This window comes from Scyliorhinus canicula, chromosome 6 (assembly GCF_902713615.1).
Source record: "Scyliorhinus canicula chromosome 6, sScyCan1.1, whole genome shotgun sequence".
Taxonomy (NCBI): domain Eukaryota; kingdom Metazoa; phylum Chordata; class Chondrichthyes; order Carcharhiniformes; family Scyliorhinidae; genus Scyliorhinus; species Scyliorhinus canicula.
In genome coordinates this window covers 15,383,404-15,407,907 of record NC_052151.1, presented here as the reverse complement: position 1 = coordinate 15,407,907, position 24,504 = coordinate 15,383,404, and the positions used below count along the sequence as shown (strand labels likewise).

Below are 24,504 nucleotides of genomic sequence, written 5' to 3'. Positions count from 1 at the left end.
GAGGAATTTCCTTTGCTGCCCTCGCGGGGTGCGGTGGACAGAGTGCTTTCGGGGGTGTGGGTCGGAGAGGGGAAGGTGTCTGACATTTATAAGGTAATGCAGGAGGTGGAGGAGTCGTCAGTGGAGGAGCTGAAGGCTAAATGGGAGGGGGAACTAGGGGAGCAGATAGAGGATGGGACTTGGGCGGATGCCTTGGAGAAGGTTAACTTTTCCTCTTCATGTGCGAGGCTTAGTCTCATCCAATTTAAGGTGCTGCATCGGGCCCATATGTCTGTGACTCGGATGAGTAGGTTCTTTGGGGGTGAGGACAGGTGCACCAGGTGTTCGGGGAGTCCAGCGAATCATGCCCATATGTTCTGGGCATTCCCGGCACTAGAAGAATTCTGGAAGGGGGTGGCGGGGACAGTGTCAAGGGTGGTTGGATCCAGGGTCAAACCAGGTTGGGGACTCACGATTTTTGGAGTTGCGGTGGAGCCGGGAGTGCAGGAGGCGAAAGAGGCCGGTGTTTTGGCCTTTGCGTCCCTAGTAGCCCGGCGGAGGATCTTGCTACAGTGGAAGGATGCGAGACCCCCAAGTGTGGAGACCTGGATCAGTGACATGCCGGGATTTATAAAATTGGAGAGGGTCAAATTTGCCCTGAGAGGATCAGTACAAGGGTTCTAGAAAATTGTTGGTATTTTATTGCTGTTCGTTGTTATATAAATACAAAATTTTTCAATAAAAAATTATTATTTTTTTTAAAAAAGGTAATATTCCCAATTTTGATGATGACATGAAACTTGGTGGGAATAGAAGTGGTGAGGAGGATGTCAAGAGGCTTCAAGGTCATTTAGACAAGTTGAGTCAGTGGGCAAATACATGGCAGATGTAATACAATGTGGCTAAATGCCAAGTTGTACTGGCGGACAAAGTTACCTGTGAGTCCGAGTACAACAATCACTGAAAGCAAGCACGCAGGTGCAACAAGCAGTTAAGGCGGCGAATGGTAGGCTGGCCTTCATTGCAAGAGAGCACAGGGGCAAGGTTGTCTTACTGCAGCTATACAGGGCCTTGGCGACACCACACTGGAGTATAGTGTGCAGTTTTGGTCTTCTTTATGAAAAATGAAATGAAATGAAAATCGCTTATTGTCACAAGTAAGCTTCAAATGAAGTTACTGTGAAAAGCCCCTAGTCACCACATTCTGGCACCTGATCGGGGAGGCTGGTATGGGAATTGAACCGTGCTGCTGGCCTGCCTTGGTCTGCTTTAAAAGCCAGCGATTTGTCCTGTGCTAAACCAGCCCCTGTATATACAGTACATACTTACTGTAGAGGGAGTGCGACAAAGTTCACCAGACTGATTCCTGGGTGGCATGATTGTCGGATGAGAGTTTGGGTCGACTAGGTTGTATTCACTCAAATTTCGGAGAATGAGAAGAAATCTAATAGAGAAGTATAAAATTGTGACTGTGCTGAACAGACAGGATGCAGGGGTGATGTTTCCTCTGGCTGGGAGGTCTCAAACAAGGGATCACAGTCTCAGGATACGAGGTAGGCCATTTAGGATTGAGATGAGGAGTCCTAAGTAGACTTCCTGCTCCTATTTTTTATGTTTCTATGAATAAAGGGACGATGGGGTAAATAAAAGAGACAGAGGGAATGGGGATGGGAAGATATCAGCCAAGGAATGCAGGCGGATTTTGCCACTTGGCGTGCAATGCTCAGCGAGTGCCATCCCTACCATGTCATCTGCCACTTTCCACATGAAAGGATAAAATAAAGAGGACAGCAGAGGAAGAAGTAGCTAAAACAGATAGAGAGAGAGAAAGAAGCAAAGATAGAGAAGCAAAGCAGACAAAGGGAAGCAGGATCCTTTCTCTTGAAAGGACACCTGAAAACGGAAAAACAGAAGAAAAAACAGAGGTGAAGGTACAGGGAGAAAAGGAGAAAGAGAAGAAATAGTAACATTAAGGCAATAAGGGCTGCTAAGAGACTGGATGCTCTGATTTGGTATGAGCAGTTGTACAGGGGATGCACGGTGATATTATTCAAGTGATATTACTGCCTGCCTGACAACATTTCTTATAAATAGGAGTGGCTGATATCTTTATCCCTTTCCACAACTTTAAATTTTACTTAATTCCTCGAGAAGACCTTCCAATCACATCAGTAAACCGTCTATTTCCACTTCTGTACATCGCCCGATTCTGCCCCTCTCAGCTATTCTGCTGCTGAAACCCTCATTCGTGCCTTTGTCACCACCAGACTCGACAATCCCAATGCTCTCCTGGCGGGCCTCCCACATTCTACTCGACATCATCCAAAGCTTCTGCTGTCCGTGACTTAACTCACATCAAATCTCGCTCACCCATCATTCCAAATTCTCATCTTGGTTTTCAATTCCCTCTGGGTCCTCTCTGTAATCTGCGCTGACCACACAATCCTCCTCTGATTCTAGCTTCTTGACCACCCCTGACTTAACTGGTTCATCACTGGTGGCAACACCTTCAACTGCCTCGGCTCTGGATCTGGAATTCCCTCCCTGTACCACTCTGCCTACTTACCCCTTTTTTATCAACCTATCTTTCTGACCAAGCCTTTAGTCATCTGCCCTACCTCCTTATGCGGCTCACTGTTATATTTAGTTTTATAATAGGCTTGTCTTGGGACATTCAATAAGGTTTATTTTTTGTTGTATGTGTCGTCCAATTTACAGTAACCAACACCCCCACCTCTCACCAACTTCATCTAATCTAACCAATTTTTAAAAATTATTTCTAATTGATTGTTTTGACTATATTATTGATGTCCTTACCGCTACTTTCCAAGCTATTTTTAAAAAATTCTTTCACGGGATGTGGGTGTCGCTGGCTAGGCCAGCATTTGTGTCCATCCCTAATTGCCCTCAAGAAGGTGGTGGTGAGCTGCCTTTGTGAACCACGGCACTCCATGTGGTGTAGGTACACCCACAGTGCTGTTAGGAAGTGAAAATGGAAGCTGCAGCAGACCAAGGGGAATAAGTAACAATCCACAAATATTTCAACAGTTCCATGCTAGGCGCAATGGTATGAGAGTTTCAAGCTTTTATGCGATGATTCTTACAATCAGGATTACTTAGATTATCTCCAGCTTCAAAGCTGCGGCACGTTTCAGCTCCCTCTCTCCCAAAACATACCAATTTCCACGTTGTCTCCAACTTGTCAATTGATTTGCCAATTAAACACACTCCGGTCTCTTTTCACCAGCCTGTCCTTTCACTGACATTACCATGGATTTAAAAATAAAGAACCTTAATACAGTGGACATCGACACACCATTTTACAGAAAGATATTCCCATCCTTGTGAAGTAACAGTTGTTAAAGGGATACACACATACTGTTTAGCAGAATATTTCCTTCCTGATAAAGCGCTAATGAAGCTGGTTGGAACTAAATGTGACATCTGACAGGGGAAAATATCAAAAACATCAGGTTAGAATGGAGAGAGATTAGAAAGGCACTCACTTTGTGGTTCATAATTTTCCCATAGGTTTCTACTAAAGATTCTGCGTAAAATGGAGTCTCCCCAAAAAGCATTTCATACATGCAAACACCAAGTGACCACCAGTCGCATTCCGGTCCGTACTTTCCTTTGCCGTCTTCCATGGCCTGCAGGATTTCAGGGGAAATGTAGTCAGGGGTCCCCACTGCAACAGAAGACTGGACCTGCATCAGAAAAGTACAAGTTAGATTTCTTAGAATTATACTAAAGCTGCACCTAAAGCCTAAACAACAATCAAATGTCAACACTCTCCTCATAATTAACTCATAAGTGCCTCATAACTCATGTTTTGAACTGTACCGAGGACATGGAATGTAAGCCTTTCCAAAGGCCTACTGATTGTGTAAATGCATTGGCAACTTCTGATGAATCAGTTTGATGAGGGTTTATCGGCCTACGATGCTAACTCCGTTTCTCTGTCCACAGATGCTGCAGTACCGCATTTTTTATTTTCATCATACCCATAACTTCCGAGATTATAATTTAAGATCTCGCCTCCTCACCAACAACCACCTTTCCAGGCAGCATTTACACTCATCTAGAAGTGAAATCTAAATTTTGCGTGTCAAAGCAACCCCCAATAATGGCTACAGATGTGAAAAAATTATAAGCAGCATATATAATGCGAATAGTTTGCTTGTGAGACTCATCCAGCTTAGACACTTGTGCATGAACAACTATCGTGTTTCAGGACATATTTTCCACAGAAAAGATTTTGGGGCAAAGAAAGAGCAACTAGAAAAGAACTTTTTTAAAGGCATAGTAGATTGTCACAAGTGAAAGGTAGTTAAGATATTACTGATATTGTTTCCTCATTAACAATACATAATAAGTTTATTTGCAATAGTTGATTACCCATTGTGTTAAAGGTCTTCAACAAAGAGAAATGTTTGATCTTTTTAAAAAAAAGCAGACGAGATTCTGAACACAGAACCTAAGGTGAAAATGTCTTATTAAAGGCAGACCCAAAAAGGAAGAAGGTAGAAAAGTTGGTCAGAATGTCAAGCAATATGATTCGCTGAAGTAGGGTAGTGTAGCGTATGTATTATTATGTTATTTCACAGAGATAAGTTAACTAAATAAATTGGCGCATAACAACTGTTCTGTGCATTCACCTTACTGCAGATTAAACTTCGAGGCAAACTTCTCTTCATCTAGCCTCAAGTTGGATTGCTTTGAGTGAAACGGAAGAAATATGCATGCAACCTAGTCATTCAACAAACCTTACTGTCCTTATACAGCAAATAGTTTTGTGTTTTTTCTCTAACTTTAAAGCATTTCAGTAATCAGAGATGACCCTTCCAGGTTTCTGTCTTAAAGCCTGCATCATTGTTCAGAAATGTATAACCTCAAGACACACAAAAATCACATCAGGAAGTGTTAACTGTAACCTTCTTAGATGTAAGAAGCTAACAGTTAGTTCAGTGACACTGTACTGGGATGTTTTCATAATTAGACAACCGATTCATTTAACATTTAATTTACATAGCAACTGACCAACAAAATCCAGGATAAGTATTCATCCTTTTTTAAAAATGTGTTCATGGGAGGTGTGCGTCGCAGGTTGTACCAGCATTTATTGCCCCTTTGAGGGGCAGTTATGAGTTAACCACATTGCTGTGGCTCTGGAGTCACATAAAGGCTAGACCAGGTAAAGATTTCCTACCATAAACACAGGTTTCCTACCCTAAAGGACATTAATCTTTATTAGTGTCACAAGTAGGCTCACATTATCACTGCAATGAAGTTACTTTGAAAAGCCCCTAGTCCCCTGTTCGGGTACACTGAGGAGAATCCAGAATGTCCAAATTACCTAACAACACATCTTTCGGGGCTTGTGGGAAGAAACCGGAGCACCCAGAGGAAACCCACGCAGACAGTGGCCCAAATCGGGATCAAATCTGGGACCCTGGCACTGTGACGCAACTGTGCTAACATGTTGCCCTACATTAATGAACCCAGATGGGTTTTTACAACAATCGACAATGGTTTCATGGTCATCAATTAGACTTTTAATTCCAGATTTTTATTGAATTCAAATTTCACCAACTTCAGTGGCAGGATTTGAACCTGGGTCCCAGAGCATTACCCCGAGTCTCTGGATTACTTGTCCAGTGACAATACCACTACGCTACCGCTGCCCCTACAAGGGTATATCTTGATTCATTAAACACTTTTCACATGAAGACACTGACTCCTAGATGCGAAATGGGTTAAAAGACCCTCTGGAAACGCGGGCAACTGATGTGTATGTGTTCGCCATATGAGTGACTTCCTTCAGGCAAGTTGTGTGTGAAGGACATCACAGCCAAGCTCAATTCTGGTATCTGAAGTTCACATGGTGATCGAGTTTCCAAGAGGACTTGGAAACCCGACTGCTTTTTGCTCTCAAAGGCCAATTAGTAAAAGGTTTGGTCTAAGAAATTAGTTTTGAATGAAAAGTTTGGAGGGGGATCAGGGAAGGATTTCTGGAGAGTTGGATCAATGAGGCCAAAGATTCTGCTGTTAATGAGAATAGAGGGAGTGGCCAATGTCCTGAGTCGGAGCAAGACTATTTAAGGTTTGAGGGAATTGCAGGGCGGCACAGTAGCACAGTGGTTAGCACTGTCGCTCCACAGCTCCAGGGTCCCAGTTTCGATTCCCGGCTTGGGTCACTGTCTGTGCAGTCTGCCATGTTCTCCCCATGTCTGCATGGGTTTCCTCCGGGTGCTCCGGTTTCCTCCCACAAGTCTCAAAAGATGTGCTGTTAGGTGAAGTGGACATTCTGAATTCTCCCTCTGTGAAGCAGAACAGGCGCCGGAGTGTGGCGACTCGGGGATTTTCACAGTAACTTCATTGCAGTGTTAATGTAAGCTTACTTGTGACAACAATAAAGGTTATTATTATTATCATGCGAGGTGTGGAGAGAGAGGGCAGTGTGAGCTGTGGTAATTAAAAGATGAGGATTTTTAATGACACCCTCAGTTTTGGACTAGATAAATGTATAGAAATTGCTGAAATGAAATGAAAATTGCTTATTGTCACAAGTAGTCTTCAAATGAAGTTATTGTGAAAAGCCCCTAGTCGCCACATTCCGGCGCCTGTTCGGGGAGGCTGGTACGGGAATTGAACCGTGCTGCTGGCCTGCCTTGGTCTGCTTTAAAAGCTAGCTATTTAGCCCTGTGCTAAACCAGCCCCATTGAAGCGACATGCTATTGAAATTTTCATCCTGTACTCATCAGGACAGAATATCAAATCTCAAATGAAACAATATTTTTTATTGCATGAGAAGAGGGTGCTGATTGTTGACCAGCGGTCTCTGATGGTAGAGGCATTGCAATTTCAAAATAAGAGGAAGCCACTTAAGGCCAAGATGATGAGAATTTCCTTTTACACAGAGGGTTGTTCTCTACCCCAGAGGCTGTGGAAGTTCAGTCATTGAGTATATTTAAAGTAGAAATTTACAAATTTCTCAATGCCAATGAAATGAAAATCGCTTATTGTCACAAGTAGGCTTCAAATGAAGTTACTGTGAAAAGCCCCTAGTCGCCACATTCCGGCGCCTGTTTGGCAATGCCAAAGGGATATAGGGATAATGTGGGAAAATGGCTTTGATGTGGATGAGCAGCCATGATTATATTGAATGGCGGAGCAGGCTTGATGGTCGGAATGGCTTATTCTGCTCCTATGCATCTAAACTGTTCTTTATATTTGTCTGCTAATAACAGTGGCCTCATTTGAAAAATGCATCATCAATTGTGAAGCAATTTCTGACATTCTAACAATATGAAAGACACTATCTAAATGAAAGTTCTTTCTTTGATATTAACACCACATTTTAAGTCTAGTGTGCCATTTACCAACTATTACTAGATAGACTATGTATACACTTCATGCAGTTTCGCATCAGCAGCTCTCCAGGCACCAGCAGATTTTGTGTCAACTATTCAAAATCATCTTTCTCAAAATAACAGTTATCAAGAAGAGAGATGGGGTTGGCATATTACAATAAATTAATAAATATAATGCGTAACAATGCGTGCACAGAGCTAATGTTACAGAGCATGTAGAAGATCAGTGATTCATCTATTTCAGAAGCCAAATGTAACATCTTTTGAAATTATTCTTCAGAATCTGGGGTTGCTGGCACTTGTTGCCCCTCCGCAGTTGTCCTCGAGAAGATGATGGTGAGCTACTTCATTGCACTGTGTGGTAAAGATGCTGGTAGCGGACAATTCCAGGATTTTGATCTAATGATGAAGGAGGAATGGTGATATATTTCCAAGTTATAATGGAGAGTGATGATGAGGGGAACTTGGAGACAATGGTTTCCCCTGCACCTGATATTCTTGACTTGGGATGTACTACTGAAGAAACCGTGGCGATTTCCATAACCAAATTCAAAACTGAACCAATGTGCTCTGCCTAATCTCCTCCATTATCATAACACATTGAAAACTCCACCTGCGAAACAAATCTCTCAGATTTGGGAGAAAAGTGCCAGTCCTATAGTTCAATAAGTCACATACCATTTACCACATTCCACTCAGCGAAGGCACAGGATTCACTGATGGAAGAGGAAAATCGAGTAGCATCAAGCACTCTGAGCAGAAACAACTCAGCGGACTCAGGAAGCAAAATTGTCTCAAAGCTGGCTAATACGTGTAACTTTGTAAGTTCAGGAAATACCTCACGGGAATTAAAGTGCACGCTTCATTTTAATACTTGAACATAATATTTCTCTTTCGCTGCCAAACTGCAGAAACTTAACCACCAGACATTAAACGTTGGTGCTTATCCCTATAAAATTAATATTTGCATGTGCAGCAGAAGCGTGAGATGCTTTCCAATGAGGTAAGTATGAAGGCACACATACATCAGTATACAGAGGTGAAGATTACAATGAAATATTAGAACATCAGAAGAAAAATCTATAATTGAAAGGCATCATTGAAAATTTATGAAGGAATGAATTATAATAAGTGTACAGCGGAGATGTGTTACTGGTAAAATGCAGCTTGCGGATCCAGCTGTGTCAGTTCAGTGCTGCGAACAAAGGTGTGCAATCAAGTGCAAGGCTCAATGAACATTAGTGTTGGAGGAGTAAGCCTGCATGCAATGGCATACCACAGGGGTGTAGAGTGTAATGTCACCCAAAGTATAATGCATTCATCTAGGTTCCATGTGCTTTTACTGACCGAGTGCAACATTTGTTTGCCTGTCTGAACGGAAGAACAGGTACCAACATGCATGTACATCTTGTCTCCCTGGTAAAGGGCTGTGTGAATGAGGAGATTATTCTGGTAAAGGGCTGTGTGAATGAGGGGATTATTCTGGTAAAGGGCTGTGTGAATGAGGAGATTATTCTGGTAAAGGGCTGTGTGAATGAGGGGATTATTCTGGTAAAGGGCTGTGTGAGTGAGGGGTTTATTCTGGTAAAGGGCTGTGTGAGTGAGGGGTTTACACTGGTAAAGGGCTGTGTGAGTGAGGGGTTTATTCTGGTAAAGGGCTGTGTGAGTGAGGGGTTTATTCTGGTAAAGGGCTGTGTGAGTGAGGGGTTTATTCTGGTAAAGGGCTGTGTGAGTGAGGGGTTTACACTGGTAAAGGGCTGTGTGAGTGAGGGGTTTATTCTGGTAAAGGGCTGTGTGAATGAGGGGTTTATTCTGGTAAAGGGCTGTGTGAGTGAGGGGTTTATTCAGGTAAAGGGCTGTGTGAGTGAGGGGTTTATTCTGGTAAAGGGCTGTGTGAATGAGGGGATTATTCTGGTAAAGGGCTGTGTGAGTGAGGGGTTTATTCTGGTAAAGGGCTGTGTGAGTGAGGGGTTTATTCTGGTAAAGGGCTGTGTGAGTGAGGGGTTTACACTGGTAAAGGGCTGTGTGAGTGAGGGGTTTATTCTGGTAAAGGGCTGTGTGAGTGAGGGGTTTATTCTGGTAAAGGGCTGTGTGAGTGAGGGGTTTATTCTGGTAAAGGGCTGTGTGAGTGAGGGGTTTATTCTGGTAAAGGGCTGTGTGAGTGAGGGGTTTATTCTGGTAAAGGGCTGTGTGAGTGAGGGGTTTACACTGGTAAAGGGCTGTGTGAGTGAGGGGTTTATTCTGGTAAAGGGCTGTGTGAGTGAGGGGTTTATTCTGGTAAAGGGCTGTGTGAGTGAGGGGTTTACACTGGTAAAGGGCTGTGTGAGTGAGGGGTTTATTCTGGTAAAGGGCTGTGTGAGTGAGGGGTTTACACTGGTAAAGGGCTGTGTGAGTGAGGGGTTTACACTGGTAAAGGGCTGTGTGAGTGAGGGGTTTATTCTGGTAAAGGGCTGTGTGAGTGAGGGGATTATTCTGGTAAAGGGCTGTGTGAGTGAGGGGTTTATTCTGGTAAAGGGCTGTGTGAGTGAGGGGTTTATTCTGGTAAAGGGCTGTGTGAGTGAGGGGTTTATTCTGGTAAAGGGCTGTGTGAGTGAGGGGTTTACACTGGTAAAGGGCTGTGTGAGTGAGGGGTTTATTCTGGTAAAGGGCTGTGTGAGTGAGGGGTTTATTCTGGTAAAGGGCTGTGTGAGTGAGGGGTTTACACTGGTAAAGGGCTGTGTGAGTGAGGGGTTTACACTGGTAAAGGGCTGTGTGAATGAGGGGATTATTCTGGTAAAGGGCTGTGTGAGTGAGGGGTTTATTCTATTAAAGGGCTGTGTGAGTGAGGGGTTTATTCTGGTAAAGGGCTGTGAGAGTGAGGGGTTTATTCTGGTCAAGGGATTGGTACGTATTTAATCTGGCTTGAGCATGCTGACTGCAGAATTGGTATATTTCTGTCTTGTGTCTGAGATGTGATGCTGGTAAAGCACAGCGTGATCCCCAGTGTGCAGCTTTGAGGGCGTGAGACACACACGTGCTGCCTGCCTGGGTTACCTGGTCCTTGTTGAGTAGGGCAATTGTTCGCTGGAAAGAAAAAGGAACTGATCATGAGATTGGCACAAAGATAAGTACAGATGGGAGAGGTTATTTGGCACATCTTGCTCAATCTACCAAAAGTTGTTGCCATAGTTAAAAACTATTACAAAAACACATATTTGTACAATCGCATAGATGTAGCATGGATTTAAATGAAGATACTAGAAGCTCAAAATTAACATTCTTTCTGTCTCTGCATGGGTTTCCTCCAGGTGCTCCGGTTTCCTCCCACAGTCTAAAGTTGTGCGGGTTAGGTGGATTGACCATGATAAATTGCCCTTAAAGTCCAGGGATGTGCAGTTTAGGTTATGGGATAGGGCAGGGTAGACAAAGAGTGTAAATGGGTACAGTGGCATTCAAAAGGTCAGTGCAGACTCGATGGGCCAAATGGCCTCCTTCTACACATGATAAAAGCTGACAGCACAACAACATATAGCACTGGTATAAAACAGAGTGCAGGATTTTTCATAGGAAGCCATGGGCCGGTTTCCCCGCCCACACGCCGTCGGGATGCTCCGTTCTGCCAGCAGGTCAATGGGGTTTTGCATTGTGGGGCAGCCCCACGTCATCGGGAAACCCCCGGATTGCCGGCAAAACGGAGAATCCCGACGGTGGAGATTTCAGACTTGTGTTTTCCCGCCAGAGGAGAATTCCTACTGATTTGCACTTCCTAGATCAGGAAGCAATTCAGTATCCCTTGCAAAGCAAATCCATGCAAGGCGAGGAATTTGAGGGACTCCCAAGGGTATCACACCAATAGGCAGCCATTTGGAGCGGGTGGCCCGAAAGTAAAGTTCCGGAGCCGCCCAAACCCCCCCTCCCCAGCCACAGACCTCCGAACTAAAGGGACCCACGCCCAAATTGTCCCTTATTAAAGGGAACTCCCTCCCCCCACCTCGAGACCTCCTAACTAACCAGAGGAGGATGATATGGATTGCCATGGGTATGGTGGAATTTTTACTCTGCATCCAAACATGCAAACCAACTTAGATGCAATTGGAAAATAGTTCATTCTCATTGTTCATATCTACAGTCTTGATAAGTATTAGTGCAGAAAAAGCTTTACGTGTAATGGCCTCACAACTTACTGTTCCATCTTCCATTAGTTTAAGACAGGAGCCAAAGTCTGCCAGCCGGATATGCCCATTTACATCCAGGAGAATGTTGTCTGGTTTGATGTCCCTGCAACAAGACAAGAACAGGTTTTAAAACAGCGAAAGGTTTAACTCGAGCCCCAAAATCACCTATACTGAAGTGATACTGCTTCACACAATCAGGACATGCCTTAGAATCACTGCATGAATTTCCCACCACCACATCCCATCCCGCCATCACCCAAAAAGTTGATTTTTTTCCCAAGTTACATGCTCATCTGGTCCACTTCTGTTTAAGACAAACACAACTTAGTCTCAGCAGATGTGGTGCTGGATGCAGAACGCAGGGGGCACAACAGACAACGGTCAAGCTGGATTTAACATTATTAATACAGTACAGACCTTTTAAAGTTTTGCTCACAGTAAGATAGATTATACCTGCCTCTTGACAGTCCCAATTCAAAACCACTCAATTTACAAGAAATAATGAAAAACTCTGGTGAAGACATCAAACAGGTACACAGCCAATGGTACTAACGATTTAATTCCAGGATGAATCTTTGCTCCAGACATCAACAGCCTCAGCCCAAACCAGTGGCAAATCAGATAAAGTTCGGAATTCAGCCAATTACTAAGTAAATGGTTGAGTGCTGTTATATGTCGGTGGGCAGCAGGGTAGCATGGTGGTTAGCATAAATGCTTCACAGCTCCAGGGTCCCAGGTTCGATTCCCGGCTGGGTCACTGTCTGTGTGGAGTCTGCACGTCCTCCCCCTGTGTGCGTGGGTTTCCTCCGGGTGCTCCGGTTTCCTCCCACAGTCCAAAGATGTGCGGGTTAGGTGGATTGGCCATGCTAAATTGCCCGTAGTGTCCTAATAAAAGTAAGGTTAAGGGGGGGTTGTTGGGTTACGGGTATAGGGTGGATACGTGGGTTTGAGTAGGGTGATCATGGCTCGGCACAACATTGAGGGCCGAAGGGCCTGTTCTGTGCTGTACTGTTCTATGTTCTATGTTCTATATTATATTGCTACTCCTGGTAGCATGTTATATTACTGGGTTTAAGTAATATATGTCATTACTAACTGTAGATGATGTTGAAGAACACTCGAGTCTTTGAAGTAAACTGAAATAATTTATTAAGTAATGATAAAACTAATAAATGAGTTCAACACTCCACTGAACTAACTCTAGCAATAAGGTAAAGATAACTAACTGCACAAACTGTATCCAAGCTACACATAAACAAAGAAAAGTACAGCACAGGAACAGGCCCTTTGGCCCTCCAAGCCCGTGCCGACCATGCTGCCCGTCTAAACTAAAATCTTCAACACTTCCTGGGTCCGTATCCCTCTATTCCCATCCTAATCATGTATTATCAAGATGCCCCTTAAACGTCACTATCGTCTCTGCTTCCACCACCTTATCCGGCAGCGAGTTCCAGGCATCCACTACCCTCTGTGTAAAAAACTTGCCTCGTATATCTCCTCGAAACCTTGCCCCTCGCACCTTAATCCTATCCCCCCCTAGTAATTGACCCCTCTACCCTGGGGAAAAATCTCTGACTATCCACTCTGTCTATGCCCCTCATAATTTTGTGGGCCTCTATCAGGTCACCCCTCAACCTCCGTCGTTCCAGTGAGAACAAACCGAGTTTATTCAACCGCCCCTCATAGCTAATGCCCTCCATACCAGGCAATATCCTGGTAAATCTCTTCTGCACCCTCTCTAAAGCCTCCACATCCTTCTGGTTGTGTGGCAACCAGAATTGAACACTATACTCCAAGTGTGTTCTAACTAAGGTTCTATACGTCTGCAACATGACTTGCCAATTCTTATACTCAATGCCCCGGCCAATGAAGGCAAGCATGCCGTATGCCTTCTTGACTATCTTCTCCACCTGTGTTGCCTCTTTCAGTGACCTGTGGACCTGTACACCTAGATCTCTGACTTACAATACTCTTGAGGGTTCTACCATTCACTGTATATTCCCTACCTGCATTAGACCTTCCAAAATGCATTACCTCACATTTGTCCGGATTAAACTCCATCTGCCATCTCTCTGCCCAAGTCTCCAAATGATCTAAATCCTGCTGTATCCTCTGACAGTCCTCATCGCTATCCGCAATTCCACCAATCTTTGTGTCGTCTGCAAACTCACTATTAAGACCAGTTACATTTTCCTCCAAATCAGTTATATATACCAGAAATAGCAACGGTCCCAGCACTGATCCCTGCGGAACATCCCTAGTCACAGCCCTCCAATTAGAAAAGCACCCTTCCATTGCGTCTCTCTGCCTTCTATGACCTAGCCAGTTCTGTATCCACCTTGCCAGCTCACCCCTAATCCCATGTGACTTCACCTTTTGTACCAGCCTGCCATGAGGGACCTTGTCAAAGGCCTTACTGAAGTCCATATAGACAACATCCATTGCCCTACCTGCATTAATCATCTTTGTGACCTCTTCGAAAAACTCTATAAAGTTAATGAGACACGACCCCCCCTTCACAAAACCATGCTGTCTCACACTAATATGTCCATTTGTTTCCAAATGGGAGTAGATCCTGTCTCGAAGAATTCTCTCCAGTAATTTCCCTACCACTGACCTAAGGCTCACCGGCCTGTAGTTTCCTGGATTATCCTTGCTACCCTTCTTAAACAAAGGAACAACATTGGCTATTCTCCAGTCCTCCGGGACATCACCTGAAGACAGTGAGGATCCAAAGAATTCTGTCAAGGCCTCAGCAATTTCCTCTCTAGCCTCCTTCAGTATTCTGGGGTAGATCCCATCCGGCCCTGGGGAATTATCTACCTTAATATTTTTCAAGACGCCCAACACCTCGTCTTTTTGGATCTCAATGTGACCCAGATTATCTACACATCCTTCTCCAGACTCAAAATCCACAAACTCCTCTTTGGTGAATACTGATGCAAAGTATTCATTTAGTACCTTGCTCATTTCCTCTGGCTCCACACATAGATTCCCTTGCCTATCCTTCATGTGGCGGGATTCTCTGATCCTGAGGCTAAGTGTTGATGCCATCGTAAACTCCATCGTGTTTCCCGACGGCGTCAACAGGCCTTCAGGATCAGCAATTCTGGCCCCTACAGGGGTATATACGGCACTGGAGCGACCCACGCCGCTCCAGCAGCCTATCCTGGTATCAATTGGGCACCGCGGGGTCCCGCATGCGTAGTAGCACCGGCGCCAACACGCCCATACGTAGTGGCTCCCTTCTGCGCACTTGCCCAGACGCAACATGGCGTAGGGCTACAGGGGCCGGTGCGGAAAAAAAGCCCCCAGCCCGAGAGGCCGTCCCACCGATTGGTGGGCACTGATTGCGGGCCAGGCCACAGCAGAGGGCCCCAGCTCTCGCCTCCGGGGCCGGACCCTCCCCCCCCTACAGGCCACCCCGGACCCTTCCACATCGAGGTCCTGCCAGGTAAGACCAGGTTAGAACGGCGCCGGTGAGACTCCGGTTTTTTGTTACGGCCGCTCGGCCCACCCTGGGCTGAGAATCGCTTGGGGGGGCCGGGGCCATGCCGACCGCGCCGACGCCAATGGCGCCGATTCTCCGGTCTGCAGAGATTCACATCACGGAGTGGCGTGATTCGAGCCAGTCGTGGCGATTCTCCGGTCCAGCTCTAGGCTGAGAGAATCCCGCCCATGGTGTCTAGGCTGAGATCCTCTCTAGTACACTGCTGCTCTCTGGTAACTCCTGCATGGAAAGAGAGCTAAAAGATGGCTAGAGCTTCTGAGAGCTCAGTTATTTAGTGGATCTAGTAATGCCCTCTCGTGGTAGTGTTACAGCTAGATATTGTGATTAACCCTAGTCTGTCTACATATCAATACACATGTGATGATTGCTGAATACCTTTTAAGAATTAAATTACTATTACCATTTTATTTTCTTAAACACTTGGGGGTTGCCCGGAGCAGCTTTTATTTAAAAGAATCTATTGAGGCTGGTTTAGCACACTGGGCTAAATCGCTGGCTTTTAAAGCAGACCAAGGCAGGCCAGCAGCACGGTTCAATTCCCGTACCAACCTCCCCGAACAGGCGCCAGAATGTGGCGACTAGGGGCTTTTCACAGTAACTTCATTGAAGCCTACTTGTGACAATAAGTGATTTTCATTTCATTTCATTGAGGCAACTTTTTTTTATTTACTTTTTGGAAGGAATGAGACAAGTGGAGACCATTCACTTTGCTAATGTCTTCTTTCAAAAGTCTTCGGAAAGACAATGCCTTCAGCTTTAAACCAGAAGAGACCATTCCCATCTCCTACTAAACAGCTTGTGAAGCAAAGGTCGGTGGTGTCCTCTCAAAACTATATACCGAGAATGATGATTTTTTTTTTGAATCAACCAACCACTCCCAAACTGATGACATTAGTGAAACTGTGGTGGTCCAGCTAATGGTCTGGCTGAGATCAACTAACGGTGGCACAATGGTTAGCACTGCTGCCTCACAGCACCAGGGACCCGGGGTAGCACGGTGGCACAATGGTTAGCGCTGCTGCCTCACAGCACCAGGGACCCGGGGTAGCACGGTGGCACAATGGTTAGCGCTGCTGCCTCACAGCACCAGAGACCAGGATTCAATTTCAGCCTTGGGTGACTGTGGGGAGTTTGCACGTTCTCCCGTGTGTGCGTGGGTTTCCTCCGGGTGCTCCGGTTTCCTCCCACAGTCCAAAGATGTGGTTAGGTAGATTGGCTGTGCTAAATTGCCCCTTAATGTCCAGGGATGTGCAGGTTAGGTGGGGTTATGGGGATAGGGTGGGGCAGCGGGCTGAGGTGAAGTGCTCTGTCAGAGGGTCGATGCAGATTCAATGGGCCGAATGGCCTCCTTCTGCACTGTAGGGATTCTATGATTTTAATCTTCCTAACCTGCACATTTTTGGACTGTGTGAGGAAACCAGAGCACTCAGAGGAAACCCACACAGACATGGGGAGAACGTACAAACTCCACACAGACAGTGCCTCAAGGATGGACAAATATAGACTGGGACAGAGGTGGTGTCAAGGTAGAGAGGTGCAAGCATTCCTGAATTGTGTTTAGGAGAATTTTGTACAGCACTGTGTCCATTCCAACAAGAAAGAAAGCACTGCTGGAATGGGTTCTTGGAAATGAGGTGGGCCAGACTGGATCACGTATCAGTGAGGGAACATATAGGAGGCAGTGATCACAAGGTTTAGGATAACGGTTGTAAAGGACAATGGGTAATCTAGAGTAAGAATAATTAACTGAGGATGAGCTGATTTAAATGAGGCCGGAACGGAGCTAGATTGGCTACACTGAAACAAAAGGTTGGTGGGAAAAACTGTAGCTGAACAATGTGCTACTTTCGAAAAAGAAATGGTTCAGGCACAATCAAGGTATATACTTCAAAAGGGATACGTAGGGCAACACATTCAGAGTTCCTTCGATGAAAAACAGGATAGAAATTAAGATAAAGAAAAAAAAAGTGTGCTTATCATAGAATTTACAGTGCAGAAGGAGGCCATTCGCCCATCGAGTCTGCACTGGCTCTTGGAAAGAGCACCCTACCCAAGTCCACACCTCCAACCCATCTCCGTAACCCAGAAACCCCTCCTAACCCAAGGGCAATTTAGCATGGCCAATCCACCTAACCTGCACATCTTTGGACTGTGGGAGGAAACCGGAGCACCCGGAGGAAACCCACGCTGACATGGGGAGAACGTGCAGACTCCGCACAGACAGTGACCCAAGCCGGGAATCGAACCTGGGACCCTGGCGCTGTGAAGCCATAGTGCTAACCACTATGCTACCATGCTGCCCCACCTTATCACAGGTGCAGGGAGAAAATACAATTGGGAGCCAAGCTGAATACACAAGATTCAGAGGGGAGGTGAAAGAGCACATTGGAGAATCAAAGAGGGATTATGAGAAAGACTGGCAGCCAAAAATTCCAGCATATCCTCTAGGCACATAAATAATAAAAAGGTGGCAAAAGGAGGGGTGGGGATGATTCGCAACCAAAGGTAGGGCATGTCTGAGGTCCTAAAGGAACACTTTGCATCTATAGGGCGGCACGGAAGCACAGTGGTTAGCACTGTTGCTTCACAGCACCAGGGTCCCGGTTTCGAATCCCACTTGGGTCACCGTCTGTGCAGTCTGCACATTCTCCCTGTGTCTGCGTGGGTTTCCTCCCACAATCCCGAAAGATGTACTCGTAGGGCCTCACGGTAGCATGGTGGTTAGCATCAATGCTTCACAGCTCCAGGGTCCCAGGTTCGATTCCCGGCTGGGTCACTGTCTGTGTGGAGTCTGCACGTTCTCCCCGTGTGTGCGTGGGTTTCCCCCGGGTGCTCCGGTTTCCTCCCACAGTCCAAAGATGTGCGGGTTAGGTGGATTGGCCATGCTAAATTGCCCGTAGTGTAAGGTTAATGGGGGGATTGTTTGGATACGGGTTACGTGGGTTTAAGTGAGGTGATCATTGCTCGGCACAACATCGAGGGCCGAAGGGCCTGTTCTGTGCTGTACTGTTCTATGTTCTATGTTCTAAGACAAATTCTGAATTCTCCCTCTGTATCCGAACAGGCGGCATAGTGTGGCGACTAGGGGCTTTTCACAGTAACTTCATTGCAGTGTTAATGTAAGCCTACTTATGACAATAATAAAGATTATTATTATATCTTTACAGGGAGATAGATGATACCCATGAATTGGTGCCAGATGAGGAATCTCTGTCATGAGAAGGGTTCAAAATTGATAAGGGGTATTGAATAAACTGTTAGGACTGAAAGTTGACAAAGCATCAGGACTGGATGAGATGCATCCAAGGATATTAAAGAAAGTGAGAGTGGAAATTGCAGGGGGGCTGGCCATAATCTTTCAGTCTTCCCTAGACTCAGGGGAGGTGCAGAGAGGACTGGAGATTTGCAACCATTATGCCCTTGCTCAAAAAAGGTTGTACGGTTACGTCCAGCATTTACAGGCCAGTCAGTTTAACGTCAGTGGTGGGGAAGTGCCCAGAAACAATTATTCGGGATAAAATTAATAATCACATGGAATATTGTGGGAGAACCAGCATGGATTTCTTCAGGAAAAATCCTGTTTAAACTAACTTGCTGGAGTTTGTTGAAGGAGTAACAGAGAGGGTGGATGAGGATAATGTTGTTGATGTGGTGTACATAGACTTTCAAAAGGCATTCAATACATTGCCGCGCCCACAGACTTGTGTTCGGAAAACAAAGGTATACATACAGTGCAGAAGAGGCCATTCGGCCCATCGAGTTTGCACCGACCCACTTAAGCCCTCACTTCCTCCCTATCCCTGTAACTCAATAACCTCTCCTAACCTTTTTGGTCACTAAGGGCAATTTAGCATGGCCAATCCACCTAACCTGCACGTCTTTGGACTGTGGGAGGAAACCGCATTACCCGGCAGTTAAAAGTTGTTTTAAGGATTTAGATTTGTATTGTTAAACATTAGAAATAAGGTATAGTTGTAAGTGGGTTTAATTTAATGTTTTTTTTTCCTGGAAGGTTAGATCCATGCTGGACAAAGGTGTATGGGAGTTGGTTAAGTTTCAACTGTGTTTCTACTGTGTTTAGAGAGGGCTACAGTGTGAAGAATAAATAAAAGGCACAAGCATGTGGGTGCTGTTCAGCAACTGGGCCCTTGTAAAGATGAATTTGGCTGAAGCTGGAGATGGGAGTGAACCTCTCTCCACTCTGCCAGGAGAAGCCGAGAACAAGGGAGTTGCAAAGATGGAAACTTCCCAAGGATCAAGATACAATCCAAATGACAAGTGAGTCGAGACAAAAGGAAAGTTTAAAACAACTAAAGATAAGTATTACAATCCCAGACCAGACCCCTAACTTTAATTTTGAAAGACTGTGAGGAAAGGATACCTCGCTCCAGGAGAGATTTCATGAAGAAATAAGGATATGATATTTTAAAACAAACTTTTAAAATATCTTTTAAAATGAGAGATTTCATGAAGAAATAAGGATATGATATTTTAAAACAAACTTTTAAAATATCTTGAACATCAAACCATAAAATAATTTACAATTACCCCTGAAACAATGCTAATCAATACACGGAATACAATAACCCTTTAATCCCACTCACACAAAAAAAATCCTATCTCAGCTTTCAAACCACTGTTAAATGCATTTAACATTCAGGAATACCTGCTTTTTAAATAACGCAGATTACTCCGGAAACTGGAATCTGAAACAAAAACAGAAAATATAGGACAATCGCAGTAGGTCTGACAGCATATGTGGAGAGAGAAGGGAGCTAATGTTTCCAGTCTGGGTGACTCTTTGTTAAAGCTGGAGAGAACTGTTAGATTTATACAGTTTTGGAGGGGCGTTGGGGCTGAATAGGGGGCCAGCAATGGGATGGAGATTGACAAAGATGTCATGACAGAAAGGCAAAAGGAATGTAAATGGCGGCGATTAAGGCTAAGAAGGTGCTGATAGTGGCACATAAAGTGATTAGAATGTGTAAATTGGCAGAACAAAGGTGAGCAGTGTGTCAAAGGGCAACTAGGAAAGGGAACAGAGATCCCACATGGGGTGTGGGGGGAGACTTTGGTGAGGGAAAATTGGGGCAGCACGGTAGCATGGTGGTTAGCATCAATGCTTCACAGCTCCAGGGTCCCAGGTTCGATTCCCGGCTGGGTCACTGTCTGTGTGGAGTCTGCACGTCCTCCCCGTGTGTGCGTGGGTTTCCTCCGGGTGCTCCGGTTTCCTCCCACAGTCCAAAGATATGCGGGTTAGGTGGATTGGCCAGGCTAAATTGCCCTTAGTGTCCTAAAAAATAAGGTTAATGGGGGTTGTTGGGTTACTGGTATAGGGTGGATATGTGGGCTTGAATAGGGTGATCATTGCTCGGCACAACATCGAGGGCCGAAGGGCCTGTTCTGTGCTGTACTGTTCTAATTTAAAAAAACAGATCAATGGAAGAAATGAAAATAAATTGATAGAAATAAAAATTGGGTGAAAGTGGAGGAGAGAGCTCACAATCTGAGTTGTTGAACTCAATGTTAAGTCTGGAAGGCTGTAATGTGCTTAATCAGAAGGTGTTGTTGCTCCAGTTTGCGCTGGGCTTCACTGGAACATTGCAGCAGTCCAAGAGCAGACATGTGGACGTGAGAGCAGGATGGTGAGTTGAAATGGCTGTGACAGGAAGGTCTGGGTCCTGCATGAGGATGGACTGGAGGTGTTCTGCAAAATGGCCATTCAGTCTGCGTTTAGTCTCTCCAATGTGGAGCAGACTGCACTGGGAGCAGCGAAGGGAAGGTCAGAGGCTATGGTGAAGACACAGTATTCAGAGATGTCTGAATACTCAGCTTTGAGGAAGAGTGATCTTTTGACTCTGCCGTAAAGAGACCTGACTCCTATCAGAACCATGCAGAAACTCTGGCTTCAGAAGATGCTTCTCAACTTGTTTTGGCTCACCTTCAAATCAGACAAGATATACCTGTGAATGTCAAAGCTGCTTTGACAAAGAGTCATCCAGACTCAAAACATTAGCTCCATTCACTCGCCACAGAAGCTGTCAGACCTGCGAAGAATGTCCAGCATTTTCTGTTTTTGTATTGATTATTTATGACTTGCCATTCATTTGAGCTTGCTATGCACAATATTTGCCTTTAGGAGTGGCTACATTTTAAAAGGCTTAGGAACCTTGGGCTATCCTGAGGATGTGAAGAGTGTTATACAAAGGCAAGTTCTTCCTTTGAATTCATATACTCCATACAAAAAAAGTTTTTGAAATTATAAAATAGCAAGATTTTCTCTAAGTACATAAACAAAACAGAAATCCAAACACTCAATGAACTCCAAAGTAACAGAAAGATATCCTACACACGTCACAATGTCTGGCATGTTCTGTGAACCTGTGACAGGAGAAACTTTACAGCACAGTAATTGACATTTACCAGATTGAAGGCCGTGTAATTTCACAGTGGCTGCTTTTTCAGTGCAAAACTAATAAATGGCATTTCACAATAGTCAAACAAAAAGTCCGAACCTTCAGGCTCAGTTTCAATTTTTTATACAGCTGGTCTATCATCGCAACCTCACCGGGTTGCTAAGCTGCTTCCAGCCGTCGGCAAGCTTTTAGGTTCCTATTTATTTTCTAAATTCCACCAGAAATCCACAAAGCTGCCTGAAGGTCAGCAGCAGCAGAACAGCAATTGAGAGGGTTCTTGCCTGAAAGATGGATGGTAAGTCAAATCTCTATTTTAGAGCCTAAAGGATGATTAGGGAGAGGTGCGGAGAGATGGTTGATGTATGTTGGGGGAGAGTATGTTCGGCGTTGGGAATGTCGGAGGGGTGGAGGGAGAACTGGGGGGTGGAGGGAGAACTGGGGGCTGTAGGACGTGTGGAGGGAGGGTTGCGGGCTGTAAGATGTGTGGAGGGAGGGTTGGGGGTGTAGGACGTGTGGAGGGAGGGTTGGGGCAGGTGGAAGGTAGTTGGGGGCTGGAGGACGGGTGGAGAGTTTGGGGCTGTAGAACGTGTGGATGGGGGATTGGGCTGTTGGAAGTGTGTAGGGTTTGGGGTTGTAGAACATGTGGATGGAGGGTTTGGGGTTGTAGAACATGTGGAAGGAGGGTTGGGGGTTGTAGGACGGGTGGAGGGAGGGTTGGGGGTTGTAGGATGTGTGGAGGGAGGGTTGGAGGATGTAGAACATGTGGATGGAGGGTTGGGGGCTGTAGGACATGTGGAGAGTTGATGACTGTAGGACATGTGGAGGGAGGGTTGGGGGCTGTAGGACGTGTGGAGGAAGGGTTGGGGGCTGTAGGACGTGTGGAGGGAGGGTTGGGGGCTGTAGGACGTGCGGAGGGAGAGCTGGGGGCCATAGGACATGTGGAGGGAGGGCTGGGGGCTGTAGGACGTGTGGAGGGAGAGTTGGGGGCTGTAGGACGTGTGGAGGGAGGGTTGGGGGCTGTAGGACGCGTGAAGGGAGGGTTGGGGGCTGTAGGACGTGTGGCGGGAGGGTTGGGGGCTGGAGGACGTGTGAAGAGAGGGTTGGGGGCTGTAGGACGTGTGAAGAGAGGGTTGGGGGCTGTAGGACGTGTGAAGAGAGGGTTGGGGGCTGTAGGACGTGTGGAGGAATGGCTGGGGGCTGTTTGTGGGATGGGGAAAGTTGACGGCTGTGAGACTTGTGGAGGGTTTGGAGCTGTTGGGAGGGGTGGAGGGAGGGCTGGGAGTTGTTCATAGAATCACTACAAGGCAGGAGGCCATTTGGCCCATCAAGTCTGCACCAACCCTTTGAAAGGGTACCCCACCCTATCCCATTAACCCCACCTAACCTAACCTTGGGGCAATTTAGCATGGCAATATACCAAACCTGCACATCTTTGGACTGTGGGAGGAACCCGGAGAAAACCCATACAGACACGGAGAGAACGAGCAAACTCCACACAGACACCCAAGGCAGGAATTGAACCTGGTTCCCTGGAGCTGTGAGGCAGCAGTGCTGACCACTGTGCCACCGTGCCGTGTTGGAGGGGTGGAGGGAGGGTTGGGGGCTGTTGGAAGGCTAGAGGGAGGGTTGGGGCTGTTGGACAGGTAGAGGGTGGGTTGGAGCTGGTGGAGGGTGGGTTGGGGGCTGCTGGAAAGCTGGAGAGAGGGTTGGGAGTTATTGGAGGGGGAGAGGGAGGGTTGGAGACGGTGAATGGAGGGCTGGAGGCTGCTGGAAAGCTGGAGGGAGGGTTGGGAGGTATTGGAAGGGTAGAGGGAGGGTTGGAGCTGGAGGAGGGAGGGTTGGAGCTGGTGGAGGGGTGGAGGGAGGGTTGGAGCTGGTGGAGGGAGGGTTGGAGGCTGTTGGAAAGCTGGAGGGAGAGTTGGGGGTTGTAGGACGTGTGGAGGGAGAGTTGGGGGCTGTAGGACGTGTCGAGGGAGAGTTGGGGGCTGTAGGACATGTGGAGGGAGAGTTGGGGGCTGTAGGACGTGTGGAGGGAGGGCTGGGGGCTGTAGGACGTGTGGAGGGAGGGTTGGGGGCTGTAGGACGTGTGGAGGGAGGGTTGGGGGCTGTAGGACGTGTGGAGGGAGGGTTGGGGGCTGTAGGACGTGTGAAGGGAGAGTTGGGGGCTGGAGGACGTGTGGAGGGAGAGTTGGGGGCTGGAGGACGTGTGAAGGGAGAGTTGGGGGCTGGAGGACGTGTGGAGGGAGAGTTGGGGGCTGTAGGACGTGTGGAGGGAGAGTTGGGGGCTGTAGGACGTGTGGAGTGAGGGCTGGTGGCTGTTTGTGGGATGGGGAAAGTTGACGGTTGTGAGACTTGTGGAGGATTTGGAGCTGTTGGGAGGGGTGGAGGGAGGGCTGGGAGTTGTTCATAGAATCACTACAAGGCAGGAGGCCATTTGGCCCATCAAGTCTGCACCAACCCTCTGAAAGGGTACCCCACCCTATCCCATTAAGCCCACCTAACCTAACCTTGGGGCAATTTAGCATGGCAATATACCAAACCTGCACATCTTTGGACTGTGGGAGGAAACCGGAGAAAATCCATACAGACACGGAGAGAACGAGCAAACTCCACACAGACACCCGAGGCAGGAATTGAACCTGGTTCCCTGGAGCTGTGAGGCAGCAGTGCTGACCACTGTGCCACCGTGCCGTGTTGGAGGGGTGGAGGGAGGGTTGGGGGCTGTTGGAAGGCTAGAGGGAGGGTTGGGGCTGTTGGAAGGCTAGAGGGAGGGTTGGGGCTGTTGGACAGGTAGAGGGTGGGTTGGAGCTGGTGGAGGGAGGGCTGGAGGCTGCTGGAAAGCTGGAGGGAGGGTTGGGAGGTATTGGAAGGGTAGAGGGAGCGTTGGAGCAGAGGGAGGGTTGGAGCTGGTGGAAAGCTGGAGGGAGGGTTGGGAGCTATTGGAAGGGTAGAGGGAGCGTTGGAGCAGATGGAGGGTTGGAGCGGATGGAGGGGTGGAGGGAGGATTGGAGGGAGGATTGGAGGGAGGGTTGGAGGGAGGGTTGGAGGGAGGGTTGGAGGGAGGGTCGGGA

The 24,504-nt window shown here is 46.6% G+C and overlaps 1 protein-coding gene across 1 annotated transcript in view; it reads right to left on the bottom strand.

Moving 5' to 3' along the window:
- The window catches only part of LOC119967000 (serine/threonine-protein kinase MRCK alpha-like), a 386,584-nt gene that overhangs the window by 240,270 nt on the left and 121,810 nt on the right, over positions 1 to 24,504 (bottom strand). Inside the window, exons 4-5 of the mRNA XM_038798987.1 lie at positions 11,516 to 11,609; positions 3,486 to 3,686 (exon numbers count right to left, since the gene is read on the bottom strand). Of these exons, the coding sequence (XP_038654915.1) occupies positions 3,486 to 3,686; positions 11,516 to 11,609 (295 nt within the window). The remainder of the gene's footprint in view (positions 1 to 3,485; positions 3,687 to 11,515; positions 11,610 to 24,504) is intronic.